This window comes from Anoplopoma fimbria, chromosome 12 (genome assembly GCF_027596085.1).
Source record: "Anoplopoma fimbria isolate UVic2021 breed Golden Eagle Sablefish chromosome 12, Afim_UVic_2022, whole genome shotgun sequence".
NCBI lineage: Eukaryota > Metazoa > Chordata > Actinopteri > Perciformes > Anoplopomatidae > Anoplopoma > Anoplopoma fimbria.
This window is the reverse complement of record NC_072460.1, coordinates 21,040,005-21,057,520: the sequence shown is the minus strand read 5'-3', so window position 1 is coordinate 21,057,520 and position 17,516 is coordinate 21,040,005. Positions and strand designations below refer to the sequence as shown.

Below are 17,516 nucleotides of genomic sequence, written 5' to 3'. Positions count from 1 at the left end.
TGTGTTCAGCAATTAATCATTTATTCTTTCAAAATATTTCCCACATACTAGCTTTGGTTCACAGAACCAATTTTATATTAGTCTCAATTAGGTGATAAAGACAATACAAAAAAACTACACAACTGACAAAAATACTGATTTACATCAAAACAAGTGCAAATTCCAGTGAATTTATCACACAAGTGCAAGTAATTCACAAGGCATAAACTATGCAACAATGCCTCGGTACATGCATCTGCTTTCAGTGGCAACATTTTGCCAGGTTGAAGTGAGTCTTGCTTCATTCTCCATCCATCTCTTCCTTCTTGCATCTTTATGGACCTGATGGAACTCAGAGCACCGGTTTGTCAGCAGAACAGGGATGCTACTTAACAGTGAGGCCTGACAGAGGAGAGGGTGGATCGAGGTGGGGGTATAAACTGGATCTACAGTTACATGTTGCATCCAGCATAGGAAGCCCGACTTTGTACCGCTGTATTTTTTTGTCTACTAAGGCCATGCAAATACAAAACCATCAAAAGCTGAGATCACAACTAAGTTATACTGAGGTTAAATGGCAGTATGTCTGCATTATTACACTAATAGTTAGGATGTGTTGAGTACACATGCAGATGAGGGGAAAACCTGGTAGACCGGTAAATCACTTTTCTTTGACGTTGGTCATATTGAACATTGAAGAATTCCACATCAAAGACGTGTAGTGTTATCGTTCTTTGTAATGTTTTTGGTTTTAACCAAAGCTGTCTTTCTATTGCTTAAATATTTGACATTCCTCTTTTTGAATGAAAATTTGTCATTCGTAGCTAACAAGGCAGCCAGAGTCAAGAAAGAAAAGATGTTTTAAATATCGACTGCTCTGACGTGTTCAGCCACCAGGGGTCTCCCAAGCACACAGTGGGACAATCATGAAAGATGAATGGGGGCTGTAACAGCTCTGCAACCATTCACACAGATAACATACCTCCACAGGCAACACTCTAAACCACAGATTTAACAAAAGAACATTTGTATGTAAAATGTAGCTGACTGGGTTGTTCCACAAAAGTATTCATACAATGAATGTTACACTGTTCAACAGTCTTTTTGATGAACAAATCCATCATTGTTGGGATCCATGCATAGAAAAAAGAAAGTGACAGACATTTTAAATGGCAACTGGTCTGATAGATCAAATCTGCAGCAGATCAGGATTTAACCCGCTGACAAAGTTCACTTTTTTGTCGTGAATTTGGTCATTTACATGACACACTGTGTGTGCAAACATTATCAGTACCGCTGCTCTTTAAAATGTCATCTTCTTTGATTGATATGGCTTCAAGACACTGTAAAGTAACAACAAAAAACACACTTTGACTAATCTAAATGAATCTACACATGTCAGTGCATGAACTCTATACTATACATGGTGAATGTGCTCAGAGGTAATAACACTAGCAGTCTGAGATGTTTCCTTGCAAACTACAAAACAAGTTTTAAGGAGATCAAGTATTATACATTACTCTGGTTGGTGGTATATGATCCCAAACCTCTTTTAAACCAGAGAGTTCGAGTGAAAAGACTAACCCCATTTCAATTCTGGAGCTACTGTGCACACTGTTCTCCACCGTCGGGGGAGAGATCCAAAAGACACGTCCGTCTCCAGTGGAGGTTCGACCACAGAGCACATTGTTCTACAGTACAAATAAAACATGATCAACGTTTCACATCTCAAACGACAGACGACGCTGGGGAATGATTCAACCCACTTTTTTTTTTTAGAAACAGTGAGAACTTGATAAGAGAGTGTAACCATTCTTCCCTGGTGATAAAGCAACTAAGGTGGAAAGTGAGATGCATCCGTCTCTCCGTGAAAGCAGTGTACTTCTACTTCTTTTAAAATAAAATAAAAAGTGCATTGTTTTCCCTTCACATTTTCAACAAGTAACAGCTGATAATATTGTCATAATACTTTGAAATGAAAAGGAACACACACACACACACACACACACACCTAACGGGAGTAATCTACGTTAATAAGTCTTATTAGCTTCATGACTCGTCTATCTGTAAATGTGCTACATGTTAATAAGCACTGTTCACAAAGCATGCTGGACATTAAGTTATGTTGTGTAGAGGGAGCGGCTGATGGACTAGCAGCTGTCTGGCAGTGTCAGTGCATGATAAGAGGAGGTTTTTTGGCATGTGCTCAATTCTGAAACACAAATAATGAACTGGAGAGAATTAAAGCCTTGGTGATATTAAACCGTGCATGCTGGGTGACAAAACACTAAAAAAAAAAACACCACACAATGAGTTTACTGTCTACATGGATTTGGATGAGAAATGACCAGGATCATTTGTGTTACAGCAGTGAGGAGTATCTAGACTGCCAGATAAAAAGGAGTACCATAAATGTAGCTTTAAGTTAATTCACTCGACTCCCCCTTTTTATATAATTGCTATAGGGGCTCTTTTGTAATATCATGACCAGTGTGATTATGGTGGGAAGCGATCCAAAGCCACAACTTGGAATCATCTTCTTTTTTTCCCCCGCACACGTCCACTGTGCAGACATGCTTTTACTGAGTCTTGCTGGTTCCTGACATTCAGCCTGATACGTCCCATCACCGTTTCCCCAAAGCAGGCGCAGTGACGCAGCAGGTTCGAAAAGGGTGAAAGGGACAAGAGAGGCTCAGAGGGTGAACGTGGGGTCGTGCTTCCTGACTTCCAGAAGGAGGCGCTCTCTGTCACCGAGGGCCTGGGTGAGAGCGGCCTGGGCATCAGAGAGCTGGGACTCCAGGGGTTGTCTCTGTAACGCATTATTGGACTGGTTAGTTCCGGCTGATGCACGCTTTGGCGAGGTGCTGCACGCCAAGTGGGGCGGGTATCAGATTCTGCCGGACAGCAACAGGTGTAATTACAATACCATTACGCAACCCTGTGTACTGACACGTCTCTGTGTTGTGTATCTTAGAGCTGACCAGTAACAGGACGCCGGTATTACAGCTGTGTTTAACATAGACAGAGAGGATAACTGCAGATTTAAACACGAGTAGAACCTGTAACTCTTAACTGAGGCTTGAATGTCTTGACTTGACCCTGTGAAAGTGTCGTAACACAGAGCTACAGGCAGCCGCGGGGTTGGTTCAGTGTTGATTTTCATTTTGATAGCCACTACATTTGTTTACAGGCGTTATCTTGATTTCACACTGATTATAAATCTTACACTTGACAGTCACACACACACACTACAACACTAAACAAAGAGGTCCTTTTGTTTGTTGACTCCCTAAGCTGTGATTGTGATAAAGACAAGACAACCACTGAGGTCATGTACTTTGTATTTGGGGATTTTGTTTTTTTGCTTCCTGTAATTGTTTTGGGTGTGGAAAGAGTCTGCGGGATAATTATCCATAACTACATACTCGTATTTTCAAAATGGGGCCTATAATCTAGTAGATAATACCTTGTGAGGTTTATGGCTTTACATGTATATAACCATAACATTACCATGGATGTGTGTGTAATAAAATCAACAGTGTACAACAATTAATGTAAATTTCTTTAAGTAATGTGCCTGGAAAATATTTATATGTACACAGGGACTCAAACTCGTATGCATTGAAAAAAAGAAAGAGCTACCTGAAATAACAGAAGAAATGTGATAGCTTAATATCATATGACAATGTGCTATATACTTAAATAAATAGGAATCATCACAGGGTTATGAAGTAGTCAGCCAGTGGGGAAAAAGTAGCCATAGTAGCCAAGTAGACATGTGAAGCTGAAGCATTTAGAGTATATTGTACTGTTTGTTCTCCCCTACCTCGGGCTGCTGCTGAACAGAGCAGGAAGGGCCAGAAACAGGAACACCTGCTGAGGCCTGATGGGGGTCTGTACCTTCAGCTGCAAACAGAAAGGAAATGGCTATGACTACTTTCTGTTCATCTTTCTGCAAAGACACTACAGCAGATGTTGTGAGCTGGAGTGCTTGTGGTTTTACGCTTCATGATCTTGCTGATATTTGGGTGTATCCACAATACGGAGGAGTTAACAAAAAAGTTATTTTCTTACTCACCTCTGAGCCTCATGATGCCATCGTCACAGCGCTCGAGGAGCAGCTGATCTACAACGAACGAGGCCGGGACAGCTTGGGGGGCCGTCGGGTAGATTTTAGGGCTGTCGTCCTGAAAGAAACAAAAGGGATCCTGACAATGAACCACATATCTCCTTTTACTGCAATTACAGTCTGTCCAAAGCTCAAATTCAAACATTCAGCAGGATAATCCGCTCAGTATTGCCCCGGCGTTACAATAAGTCCAGGGTATATATACTTAAAATAAATTAAAAAGTAGTTGATGTTTTTATTCACAGAGCTGATTATCCTCAAAAGTTAGAAAAATATGCTTACATCCAATCTATGTGTATAGTTCTGTGACTAAAGTCATTAAATATTTCCTACTTTACATAATCATACACAGACAGTATCAACAACCCACCTTCAAAGTGATGGTGATGTTTCTCATATGTAACTTCATCGGCTGACCATCAGCACTAAACTCGTCCTCCAGAAAAGGACCAATGTTGGCCACGGTGGAGGCTAACAACTGGGCCTGGCAGTCTTGCAATCTGATGTCCAAAAAGCCCGAAGACTCGGCCGAAGCGGAGTGTCGGGCTGCAGACGGACCCGTTTCTGCTCGCATGCACACTGCTGGAGAGGCCCTGGTACCCGGTCTATCCGGCTTAGGGACTGGTCCGCCTGGAGCTGCAGAAACAAAAGGAGGAAGTACATTTTTAAAACGGACACTTTACACTGCAATGAATTCCAACCTGCTTTATACACGGTAACTTCATCAGGTCCATTTTTTCAGCTGAGACAATGTGCTGACATGTAGTGACTAACTTCTGATTTAGAGGCGTTACACAACAAGCGAGATGTGGTGAAAATGTCTCGGGATTACATGGCTCAACTAGAAATTGTTAAACTCTGACATTTGTGATGAATAGTTTGCTTGAAACTGCTGGATTATATATCAATCAATATGTAGCTCAAATCAGATTTTTTTTTGTTGTCATATAAATACGTATATGTTGGTAAATTGAACCAAACTTAAAGATGTCAAAGAAGACAATTGACCAAGATTGATTAAGATTTATTTTTACCTTTTTCTTAAACTTATCCACCTTTTTATAACCCATTTTCTAGAATATGAATAGCATCCCATTGATTAGTCGATTATAAAAAAGATGTGTGTTGCATATGAAGAGTAAAAGAAGAAACAAACAGCAACAATAATCCAAGTTACCTTGTACGAGGCCGGCCAGCAGGTCTGATACTTTGATATTTCCCATCTGCACAGGGCTCAGATTCTGAGCTTCTACAGCGACTACTTGATCTTCTCCCTTCACTTCTATGGTACAGGCTGTTCCACTCAGGATCAGCAGCAACACTGAGGACTGGACATCACATTAAAGTCACACGTAAATATTACTTTGCAGCTACACTGGCAGAACCAATCTATCCATGACATCTGCAAAATGAGCATAGTAACCCACCATATCCTGAGAAATGTCCTCAATGCTCTGGGACAGAGAGCTGCTGAGGTCCGCTGATGAACCTCCCTCTGTACCAGGAGCTGCAGGAGTGTTGTTGGGTCGCATGGACTCCAAGCCCGACTCTGGAAACAAGAGACAAACTTATAGTAGATGTCACCACCTGTGTACTTTCAGAGAAATTGCTTTTGAAACTTTGTCGTGTTTTAAGCACCCGAGTCCATGAGGACGACAAAATTGTCACTGAGATCGCTGTCCACGGAGAGATTTTCATCAGGAAGGCTGCCGTCCAAGATGGCACTGTCAAAGGAATGCTGGGAAGGCGACTGCTTCATGGATTGATGGCGCAGGCTGGCAGCCAGAGACGGGGAGGACTCTTCTGAACGCTGGACCTGTTCCCTATGAACACACACACACACAAACACACAGTTTCTGAGGGACAGCCAGTAAAAGCATGTGGTGCCCAGCATGGGCTCCAGACACACACACACTATGATGTTGCCAGCAGCACAGCAGGAGAGCACTAGCCACTTACTTTGCCTGCGTACTGAACAGTTTGCTCATGCCGGAGCCACGACTCAGCATGCTGAAGGCGTCCTTCGTTATTGAAAAAGCCCCTTTGGTCAGGTCCAGCGAGGCACTGAAGGCATCTTTGGTCGCATCCTTGGTGACGTTGATGGCGCTGGACAGCTCTCCCTCCAGGCTGAAGTTTGACAGCTCGCGGGAGAGGACGGTGGAGTGTCCAGGTGAGAGTGGAGGAGACAGGGCCGGGGTGTCCTCCTGTGTCAAACCGTCCCCTCCCAACACCTCCACAGCCTCACACGCCTCCTCCACCACCTCATCCTGATCGTACCCAGAGACAGTATTGATGGAGGAGATGCCGTTTTCTAACCCGCTGTCCTCCAGCACTGCAGAGTGATGAGTGGGGGAGATGTCAGAGTCTGATATGCTGGGGCTGTCTGTCTCGGGGGTGTGGGGGACTTCTTCCTCAGGCTCTGTGCACACTGGTGGCAACAGGAGACCCAGTTCCGCAGAGTCCACCAGGAGGGCGAGGCAAACCGTAGCAGGTTTTGTCTTCTGGCCGCGAGCCTGCTTGACATCTCGTAGATCCCGGCCCAGCTCTGCGCCCAACCGAGCCATGGAGTCCTTCATCCTCAGCAGGGCTACGTACTGGTAGTGGTTGAGCCACATCTTCACCGGGGTGATGGTGTGGGCCAAGAAGTGGATGGAGGCAAGCGAAGCATCTTCCTGCTCTGAGGAAGGCTGGTGGTCTCCGCTGGGACTGGAGGAGGAAGACGGTGATCCGTTTCTAAAGGCAGAGGGCTGACAAATCCACACAGACATGGCGAAGGGCTCAACAAAAGGTTGGGTTCCGCCTTTGGGGAATCGCCGAGCTCCATCAAAACCTAGGGTCACACGGGACAGACTGAGAGACCAGACATCCTGGGAACGCAGCTGCTTTCTGTCCAGAGGTTGGGGCTCAGTCTCTTTGGAGTGCTGGAGGAAGGTGGACGGGATGGGCTGGAAGGCACTCTGGTCTCTGGGGTAGGGGCAGGGAGGGGTGTGCTGGAAGAAAGGGCAGCCGGCGAACTTGTTAAAGGTGCCGTTGAGGTCAGCTCTGGAGCCATGAGGGCAGAGGCGAGTGTTACTGAGAACCATCTGGGGAACAGTAACAGAGAGGGACTGAGGACGCTCCGGATGGTCCAATATGGAAGAATCCAAGGGGATGATTAACTATAGAAAGGAATAAAAAAAAAAAAAAAACAGTCACATCAACAATCATTTTACAAAAACGGGCTACACAAATCTATTTTAAATTGTAAAAAAGAAAACACTACTATTTAAAAACAGTTCACCTTGAGCTGAGCGGCATCCATGCGGATGTCGACATGCTCTTCAGCCCTGCTGCTGTCTTGCAAATGGTAGAAAGCTTTGACCTGGTCCAGGGTGTGCAGCAGGCCTCTGGAAAACAGATTGATCCACAACACGCTGGCTGGGTCCACACAGAGCTGGAGGCTATTCATCTGGGCATACAGGTTTGACGTGGGCACTGGAGGAAGGAATACAAGGTGAGAGATTCTGTCATGTTAATGTACCAAGGTACGTTTTATTTATTTTATTTCATGTTTTTCATGTAAATTATGTTTTATGTTATATGTTTGTGTATGCATTATTATTTTTTTTTTTTTTCTATAACCGTCTACCCAGAAGGTGCAGCATCCTTACGAATATTGCTGTTGGTAGACGGCTTTGCATTTGTTTCCGGACCCGTTTTTCAGTTATTATGCGTTATTGTATTGTGTGTTCCATGTCCTGTGTATGTACTAAATGTAAAAAGTATAAATAAAATCATTAACAAAAAAAATAAGCACAGAAAATATATTTAAAATAAAATAGAAATAATTTTAAAGACACATTATGTGAGTAAAGCAGACTGTCATACATTGCTCATTGTCATTCAAAAATCTAAACTTGAGAAAGAAAAAAAACTAAATGGTTGAATATGTTTTCATACATGATACCTGAAAAATTGGGGTTGTCAGGAAAGTAGTATTCAGTGAACTGCAGATGAATTGCTGGTACGTTGTCCGGCAAATGCAGAGCTTTACGGTTGCAGGATAATAAAGAGCGGGTCTTCTTGTTTTGACGGCCTCTCGTAGACACCTGAATGTTGAGGGGCAGAAGTTAGAACAGTGGTGGAAATGTCACTAAATATGGGATGTGATTCAGCATTTATCTGCTTCTTTAAAGACACAATAATAAACAAAGAAATGGAACTAAGTTACTCAACAAAAGCACAAGTTTGAGCTTGAATGTCAGTGACTTCCTGTCATAAACCTGAGGTGGAGACCCAGACACGGCAATCATTTTCCCTTGGTGTCTCTCTTTCCATCAAATAGGGAACTACAAGTGTTTTGAACTTAAAATAGACCTGAAAGTGTAACGTTCTTTCATGATGAAAAGTGGAATGTCCAGAGTGAAATTGCACAACCAGCGTGTGTGTGTGTGTGTGTGTGTTTGTGTAAGTTGAAATGGCAGGGGGTTTCTCAATCTCAGAAGAAATGCACAGAAGCAGCCACGTATTTTACTGGCACGTAAAGCAGAGGTTGTGAGTGCGTCATTTCTAACACAGCTTTTAATATAACAAAAATCAACATCACATATCAGATGGCTCGTCTGAAAGAGACTTTTGTTCCATTTGTAAGGCCTGTCAGGCAGGTGCCTGCAGGGCTGCTAATTTAACACGCCCTTTATCTGGTGTGAGCTAACTGAATTGATGAGAACACTGCCACACATGTCAGCTAGCCATGTAGCTACAGTTTTGTAGTAGACAATAATATAAACACATTTATTTTCCTCAAGAATAATCATGTGTGTCCCAGTGTGTTTGAGAAACGTCCCCTCACTCAGGCATCATCTTCATCATGCCTGTTGTCGGCAATAAAAAGGCTTAAAGCACTTTGTTGCCACATCGGTTAATCAACTAATCACATGCTTTAGATACACACTTTCCAAGAACTGTACTTCTACTACACATGGTAACAACTGTAAGCAGTTATGTCATGATCCATAGTAGGAAGCTGGTGGTAACGTGTGAGAATATCATTTTTTCTGTGATTTCTTTAGGAGATAATAAGGGAGTTGTTTATATTGTCCCTGTTTTATGATCTACTATAGATCTACAGTGATGTGGCTTGAGGTGGATTGGTTCCAATTAGAATGTGACAATTATAAACTCCCATTTCCTCAATATAAATAGCGTTTGTCACTGCTAAAATGTTCTAAATGCAAAGCGACTTCTGGTCTTGTCAGAGGTACTGCCTGACTGCTTCCCTCTGAAGAACAGATGTCCCTCAGTCCGTTTATTGAAGTAAGGCTTCTGGTAGAGCAGGTTAATCGAATCAGTGGATCATTGAATCTTGCCTGGTGAATGTCCACGTCATCCATCCTGACCACCACACAGCTGGATCGCAGCCTCTTCAGTGACGACCCCGGAGGAGCCGTGGATGTGTTCCTGCTGGATGCCTGCTCCGTGTCAGAGGGGCTGGACTTCGGGCTGGACTGTCCGTCTGAAGCACGTGAATGAGAGAGAAAACACTTTGTCACAAGCAGACATGATTCACTTAGGGCAGAGCAGGTCTGCTTCCTAGTTCATGAGACTAATGTTCAGAGATTTTTTTTACAGATTAGTATTTGTGTCTTTCTTATCATAAAAATGTTGCTGTGACTGAGCCATGTGTTGATGTGTGTGGGGTCATAGTTTCCTTTTTGCTCCTGAGTGGTATTTTGTTTTGTAATGAAGCCAAAGAGGAACATGTTTTACTTCATTACACAGTTGTTGATTGTGTTTTAGTTAATTTTAGCTGTTTTGATGAAGTATTCTGAGTATTAATCTGTGTAGTTGTATCCATGTTCAGCTGTCTCAAAAGAAATAGATGCCCTATAACAAGACAAATCTTGGATTTTAATTCAGCACTCGTACCTTGAGCTGTCTTTGCAGAGGACTCCTTGGTTGCCTGGGGCCCCTCGGTGTGTGGCCCAGGGAACCCAGAAGCCTCTGCTCTCCGCTGGTACTCCTGCAGCAGTTTCCCAGCCCACTGGGCCTGAGCCTCCATGGCTCCACTGTGGCGTTCCCAGTGTCGACATCCATCAGCTGTGAGAAAGCAGCAGCAAAAGGGCAGTTATGATTGAGCAACCATTCTAGGCCTAAAACTGATTTCCTCTGAAGAAAACCTGACATCCATCCACCTTTCAAAGCTGGATCTATGGTCTTATAATTATGCTATCTATCAGGGGTCCCGAACTATTAGGCTGTGGACCAGCCAAATACAGGGAGGTGAAGTATTTGCTAGGTGGTGTGAGGAAATGTTTTAAATAAAATTGGAATAATAAACATATAAATTTATAGACTATTTGTGAAAATTGCATTAATTCATTTACATTGAACACTTCTTGTGAATGCTTTGAATGAAGCTGCAAATATATGTTACTACAGTCACAAGCACACAATGTGTACCCCGTCAGTGTGATAAACCTTTTGTTGCTTTTGATCACAAAGTGGAGGAATAGAAGTTTCAACGTCTTAAAATTGCAACTAGAAGTGCTTGGAACGTTCGCACAAAAACCTTGGAGCCCTCTTAAAAAAGTTGTGTGCTCAGAATTAACGCTATAAGGACACTTTGAGGACTAAGGTATTAATAACAATTTAAATTTGAATGTCAAGGTTAAGAATGAAGCTTCAAACTCTTCTATTTAGCCAATACGAGCCACACAACACTACTCCAGCAGGTGAAAAGTCATGTATAAAGAGTATTGCAGTGGGAGCGAGATAAACATTTAATCTTTTTTTAACACGCATATATATTTGGTTGTAACACCCGACAAACCGATAAAACAGAAAAAGGTGGGGGGACCCCTTCTGTCTACAAGGTATTTTTTTTTATTTGTAATTAAACAGAGAAGCAAAAAAAAAAAGCTCTTTTCAAACTGTGTTTAATTGACCATAAACAGCTCTTGAAGCAACTCTGCTGCTCTACTTTCTACCTTTCAAGAATTCCACAAAGAGTCATGGCTCTCTCCCCGTCCATTAGTCTGCTTGAGCAGTAAATCCTCCTCACAGCCGGTCCTGAATGAATGCTGTGGTTAAAGTGGGAGCTGGCCAGAGCCTCTGGGCGAACTATGCTAGAATTATAGTCAGAGAAAGGACTCGTCGTCACACTCACCAGGTCTGTGGACGGGGTAGTAGTCGAAACCCAGCTTCCTGAATGTCAGCTGCATGGCACCTTGTACGCCCGGTGGGGGGGCCTCATCTGTGAAATATCACATGCTAGCTGTTAAAAACCATCATGACAGTAATTAACTTACAAATGCTAAGTACTTCAATGTATTTTAGGGATTATTGTGGCTTTATGCTGAAGTGAAACAGCAACCATACACGTTAGTTACAAGTCAATGAAGGCTGCATGTTTTTTGTCATTTTTTGCACACAGCGTGTTATTTCCAACTAACCATCATCCATTGAAGAGCTGTCGTTGCATATGTGTAAGTCCAAGCGGGATATGAAGGTGTGGTAAGAAGACTCCTTCACATCATAGAGATCAAAGAATTGACTCATGTTGCTGGGGGTGCCAGTCGGGGTCTGTGGGGTCTCCGTCCAAAGGTTATGGAGGCCAGGCGACGGAGGAGCAGTCTAAAACACAGAAGAGCTCAAACATCTAAATGACCAAGATCGTGTTCTTGAGTATTTGTGTTGTCAAGAGAAGATTCTGTCTATCAATCTTAGAATTCGGAGCCATGATGATTGATAACCAGTAGGAAAACCTTTTGTGTTATTGGGTCATTTCTCTTGTATTTAGGGTTCTTGACTGCTTCATACTTTGTTAAATTAATAAAATGATAAATCCGACTTAATGCTGAGTTTATCCTGAAAACAATATACCATGCATGTTGGCTAAGACCATTTAAAAGGTGTTGAAGAAAGACAAAAATAAATGCTTAAAAGGCGGCAGAAATAGACAAAATGTATCATACTAGTCAGAGTAGGGCTGTCACAATATCAGATTTTCACTGTATGATGATCATAGCCAAAATAAATCAGGATAACAAAATGAAACACGGTATAGAAAGAAAGAAAAGAAAGAAATAATAGAAAAAATAAATAAAATTCAATTTTGGCAATTGAATTACAAGCAAAAAACAAGTGTAGGGAGCAGAAAGAGTCTGTAACCATAACTGTACAGAAGCCTGATTCAAGAGTTGCTGGACACAATATTATCATATACAACATTCAGGGTCCTGGTACAGCGTCACGGCTTACTGATACACTTGAATATAAACGAGCCACGAAAGTCTTGTGCTTTTACTACAATAACAAGTCAAAATGCCTATTGTAATTTCAATACCAAATATGATATCGTTTAAAAATGATGCACAAACAATAATTCTTGAGAGGGATGACCTCAGATGAATTTATGTTTTAAGGTTAACAATGGCCTACAATTTCCTTTCAACATATGAAGTCTCTAGTTACACTTCAACACATAATACTAGTATTGTTCTTCACACTGATGTCAAAACATTTATGAGCAGAAAGGAGGCAGACCTGCAGGGATTCAGCAGTCCTGCTCTTCCTCTGCTGGGCCGACTTCTCCATGGCCTCGCTGAGGGATTTGGCGTAATGGATGATGGCTTTGAGCTGAGAGTCCGTCAGCACCCACAACAGGTCGTCCAGAATGAAAAGCAGCTTGGATGCCAGCACGTTACAGTCCTTTATCTGGATAAAATAATTAGGAATTTAACTTGATTTATGACAGATAATTAACGATTTAGATGAGGTCAAGATTGTGATTTTGAAACAATTCTATGACAGAATAGTGTATGAATGGCAGACATGCAGTCTTACTCTGCGTTTTAGAGCGATGCGAATGCGTCCCTGGTTGGTGATCAGGCGTAATGGCGTGCTACCGAGGTCCTGGTCGTCACCCTCGATGGCGTCCGCCTCGATTCGTAGGCTCTGCCAGTTTATTTCTTTGAATGTCAAAACCTGATTGAAACAAGAAACTGATCAAACCATTCAGCTACGATTAAATTACACAAAAATCAAGAGACAAAAAACACACCATGTTCCGTCTGCTCCATTGAATCAGTATCAGTAGTATCAGGGTGGCAAGGCCAATGGTTTTTATTACGCGCTCAGAGAAAGAAAAACGGAGGCAATTCCTTTTAAGTGAATTAAAAGAGCTCATTCAGAGAGGTCGTTCATCTCAATATATAGTCCCTGCAGCGACTAAAGAACAAAACAATTGACTTTATCAAACGATTTAGTCCAAGCCTAATGAGCACACGCTGTTCTTTTGGTTAAACACTGTATTCAGCTGAGCATTACATACAACTTCCAGGCAGAGCAGGGTTAAAGCCAGGTGAGCAGGCGGAGCTAAAGCGTGCCCTACTGTACCTCTCCTCTCTTTGGGTCGGTGACGCGGGTGTAGCGGAGGTCACTGTGCTGCCATTTGGGGTTGAGGCTGTTGCCTTGTAACTGCCAGAGCTCGAAGGAGGCGTGGAAGGCCCGAGCCTGCACCTTGATGGTGATGGAGTTGATCCTGACAGACATGCCCTCCACCACCTTCTCTGCAAAGCCGTACTCGCTGCGGGATACAGTGCAATGTTCCCCGTGTAAATGACGTGGCATGTAGTATTAAAACACACAGATATGTCGGCCAACACAAGATGTATGCAGGCTTACCTCTGGCCTGCTGTTATAGCTATAGGAGACGGGCCGTTAGGGGGACGTGGCTCCTCACATGTCCTCATTTCTACCTCTACCTTATCCAAGAACTGCATGAACATGGATAGATAGAGAAGTAAACTAAGATTTACAGATGATAACTAAACAGAGAGCACAACCTTTGGAGCAAAAGTGTAACAAAACGGTAAAATTACTATGCAGGGCACTGCTAGAGTCGGGTCATTAAGAGTTATTTTTGGATGAAAACAGGAAGGGAGAAGCTTAGTGCTGCACACATGGGCAAGAACTTTAGAGAAGGAGAAACAACAACAACATCTTTCTTACCAGACAGATGGGGCTTGTTTTCAACTTTGTCCATTGTATCTGAAAAAGAAAGAGGACAGCGAGGTCCACAGTCAGTCACAAACACTCGCCACAGCATTCTGCGCTGTTTATCATCCACTGTGTGCACAGAGAACATCAAGCTCCTGCAACGTGACGCGAGTGCTGCCACGCTGTAATATTTCATATAAGGGCTGTCATTTCTGCTCAATAAATCAAATATCAACCTCAGACATCAACTAAGTAACAAAGAAAGAAAAAAGAACATACAAAAAAAATGATGTTATACCATTATTAATGCCATTTCAAATAATTATGAAGGATTATAAGAAGACTAAAAGTTCCAACAAAAGATTACAGAAAAGATTACCAGCCTATGAATATGAGTTTACACATGTGGATATGCGGATGGCTGGAATGCATAGATGGCCTCTGAAGGAAGGAATGCTTTGATTGTAATGATGTACGCATGTTTTAAAGGAACATGGCTGCATCACTGTTTTAACAGTACTGTCAAAAGAAACACCAAGGCCTTTTGCTGTGTTCGACATCATTTTGGGTTAATGAATCACAATGGCTAGTAAATACTGCGTTTACAATATCAAAGACCTTTGACAGGAATTTCCATTTGATCTGCATCGAGCTTCAGACAGTCGAGAGCCTTCGAGCTGTGAATAGTTTAAAGCAGTGATGCTCCCTGTGATTATTGTTGGTTGCAGGAAAATGAGGAGAAGTGTATTATTTGCATGGAAATGAAAACTGATGTTGTGTCTGTAGATGTCTGTAGATGTAGATTCCAACACTAGAATTCTGTCTTGAAGACAAGTTCAACAGTAGTTTAAAGCAAATCCAAGAGATTTCTGACATTGGTAGAGTTTAGAGCTGCAGTGACTAGGAGACTAATCCATTAGTGGATAGAAAGAAAAAGAATCGGCAACTTCTTTATTAATCGATGAATTGTTTGAGTCATTTTTAATGAAAAAAAAATAGCAGATAATGATGTTTTCGGCCTCTCAAATATGGAGAATTCCTGCATTTCTTGCTTTCTTTTTGTTGCAGCCTTAATACAGTTTCAAATGTAGGTCAAGGTCAAAAAGACTAAGAGTCTACAGCCATGCAGGCATATTTGCTAAGCTGTACTTTGAGCTAAATGCTATGTATTATGTTGATGTAAAGCAGGTGGAACATTTACCATGTTGAAGATTTTAGTTTTGCATGCTAACATGCTAATTAGCACTTAACACAAAGTACAGCTGAGGCTGACAAGGAGTGTCTTTTGATTTTACAGTACTTGTCATAAACCAAAGTATTGGACAAAGTCAATCGTTGACTGTGTGGTGAGTCAAGGTCAATAAAGTAAGTAGGAGTCATCCTCTGGAAACCATGAGCGTCAGTACAGAACAACCATGTCAATCCACGCAATAGTTGTTGAGCTTTTTCAGTCTGAACATAAGTGGTGGATTGAACAATCCTCCCACCGACTGACTGAGGGTGGTTTAGAAGGACTGTGGTGAGGGTGGGAAAGGGGAGTGAAACTTCTAAAAATACAATTTTAATTCATAAAATAAATCATCTGATAAACAGCCTTGTATAGACTAATGGTTAAAAAAAATATTTTGGGCTTCATAATGGAGCTTTTTAAAAGAGAGGTTAGCCTGGGGAATGTCTAAAAATAGGAAAAAGAGCAACAGAGCAAGTGAATTCCAGTAACAGATGCAAAGAGAAGTTTTTTTTCTCAGCAGCCACTCTGTTGACTGCTGGCGACAACACAAACCTCATAGATTAGATAAAGTTTAAAAGAGAATGTTACAAAATAAGTCATGGAAACGTGGAAAAAATCCTAAATATACCTGGTGAGGCTGTGAATGATGATGTGGCTGAGTTAGTATATTCCGGCCAGTAATTGCATCATACTGTACAGCTGCAGGCATCAATACACATAACTACATATATAATATTATGCAATACTGTTCTCAAATGATAGAGAAATGTTTGCTTCCAACTTTAAAGATGCATTTGAAGGAGAGTCGAGGAAAAACTGATTTCCAAGATGTGAAAAAATGTAATTAATGTGTATAATAAACAAATATTGTAGCAATTATATGAATATTATTACGATCTATGTCGTATTACGGGATTATTTGGGAACACAAACCGACCGTCATAACAGCTCAATGCACACCAGCCATTTTATCTCAGGATCACTGTAGCCTCTGGCCTTTTGTGTCCCTCTGAATCATAGCGTGTCTCTCTATCACCAACAAGCAGTGCTGCTCTGAAGTACCACAACGGTCCCAGTAGTGCTAATCTGCGTGGTACTGCCACTGCACATTTCCTCCACCACTCTATGGACTCTGAATGTCAAAAGCTCCGTCACATTAATAAACAGAAAAGCTTTGTTTGGTTTTGCATATAAACTACGCAACAATCACCAAAATGATATCAATTCTGTGGTTTTTCTGCAGCAGCTGTGTGTTCATATAGTCTTTTTTAGAAAACAGCCTCACCTGTCAGACCGGCTACAAAAGCAGGTCTGACGGCTCAACGACAACATACCCTGATGGCGGCTTTGTTGCAGTAAACCCGAGTGACAGCGAGCCAGGTGGGCAGGTCCAGCATGTTCTGCAGAACCTCTTCATCGAGCTCCAGGTTTGACAGCTGCCCCTCCCCCTTCAGCGTGCTCAGGTTGATCTTGTCTGGGGAAAGATTCTTGGTGAACCTAAGGAAAGGAGAAAAAAAAAAAAAAAAAAAGAGTGAATACTTACAGCCTGAATCTGGAGGAAGCAAGTAGTAGTTTTTGAAATACAGTGATCACATCTGTCTGTGTCAAAATGATCATTGTATGCTGATGATAATAATATTTTTTCCTTTACTTTATTTTTCCATACAGATTACCATGAATATAAAGTAATGAAACAGACTATCTTCACTATCTACTGAACTTTATTGACTGTTTCAAAATATACGGTACAGATGTTTCACAGGCGGCTTCAACCACAGGTACTTTCCCCTTGTATTGCATTTGTTTTCTGTCTCCATCTATAGCAGCCATGACTGCTTCTTGTAGCTTTGCTGCTGCATCTCGTTGTCTTGCTTTCGGCGGTTTGCCATAAGCATCGAAGAGACCACCACTGTGTTCCAGATCGCAGTACTTTGAGTGCTGCAGCCTCCCTTGCAAAGTACGTACGGTTGCACGTAGTATGCATTCAATTGGGAAACACTACTTCGCCATAACATTTGCATTTTGATCTTTGACCCTCTTGCTTAAATATCCGCTGTGCAGAGGATTCTTGGTCAGAATAGCCAGAAAAGTGTTCATACAGCAAAATGCAACCGTATGCTGTGGAACATCCTGGTATTTTAGAGCACGCTGCATTTAACATACCATGTATTGGGACATACACAGTCTTTTTATAGC

The 17,516-nt window shown here is 42.0% G+C and overlaps 1 protein-coding gene across 1 annotated transcript in view; it reads right to left on the bottom strand.

Annotated features, from left to right (window-relative positions):
* Positions 1–85: 85 nt before the first annotated feature.
* Positions 86–17,516, bottom strand: part of bltp3a (bridge-like lipid transfer protein family member 3A) — a 25,236-nt gene continuing 7,805 nt past the window's right edge. Inside the window, exons 3-22 of the mRNA XM_054608360.1 lie at positions 16,655–16,817; positions 14,102–14,140; positions 13,775–13,866; positions 13,487–13,676; positions 12,935–13,075; positions 12,635–12,805; positions 11,542–11,722; positions 11,256–11,342; positions 10,016–10,186; positions 9,457–9,602; positions 8,055–8,196; positions 7,389–7,582; positions 6,068–7,266; positions 5,747–5,931; positions 5,536–5,657; positions 5,286–5,436; positions 4,479–4,744; positions 4,058–4,166; positions 3,806–3,885; positions 86–2,788 (exon numbers count right to left, since the gene is read on the bottom strand). Coding sequence (XP_054464335.1) covers positions 2,672–2,788; positions 3,806–3,885; positions 4,058–4,166; positions 4,479–4,744; positions 5,286–5,436; positions 5,536–5,657; positions 5,747–5,931; positions 6,068–7,266; positions 7,389–7,582; positions 8,055–8,196; positions 9,457–9,602; positions 10,016–10,186; positions 11,256–11,342; positions 11,542–11,722; positions 12,635–12,805; positions 12,935–13,075; positions 13,487–13,676; positions 13,775–13,866; positions 14,102–14,140; positions 16,655–16,817 — 3,946 coding nt within the window. The 3' untranslated portion in view covers positions 86–2,671. The remainder of the gene's footprint in view (positions 2,789–3,805; positions 3,886–4,057; positions 4,167–4,478; positions 4,745–5,285; positions 5,437–5,535; positions 5,658–5,746; positions 5,932–6,067; positions 7,267–7,388; positions 7,583–8,054; positions 8,197–9,456; positions 9,603–10,015; positions 10,187–11,255; positions 11,343–11,541; positions 11,723–12,634; positions 12,806–12,934; positions 13,076–13,486; positions 13,677–13,774; positions 13,867–14,101; positions 14,141–16,654; positions 16,818–17,516) is intronic.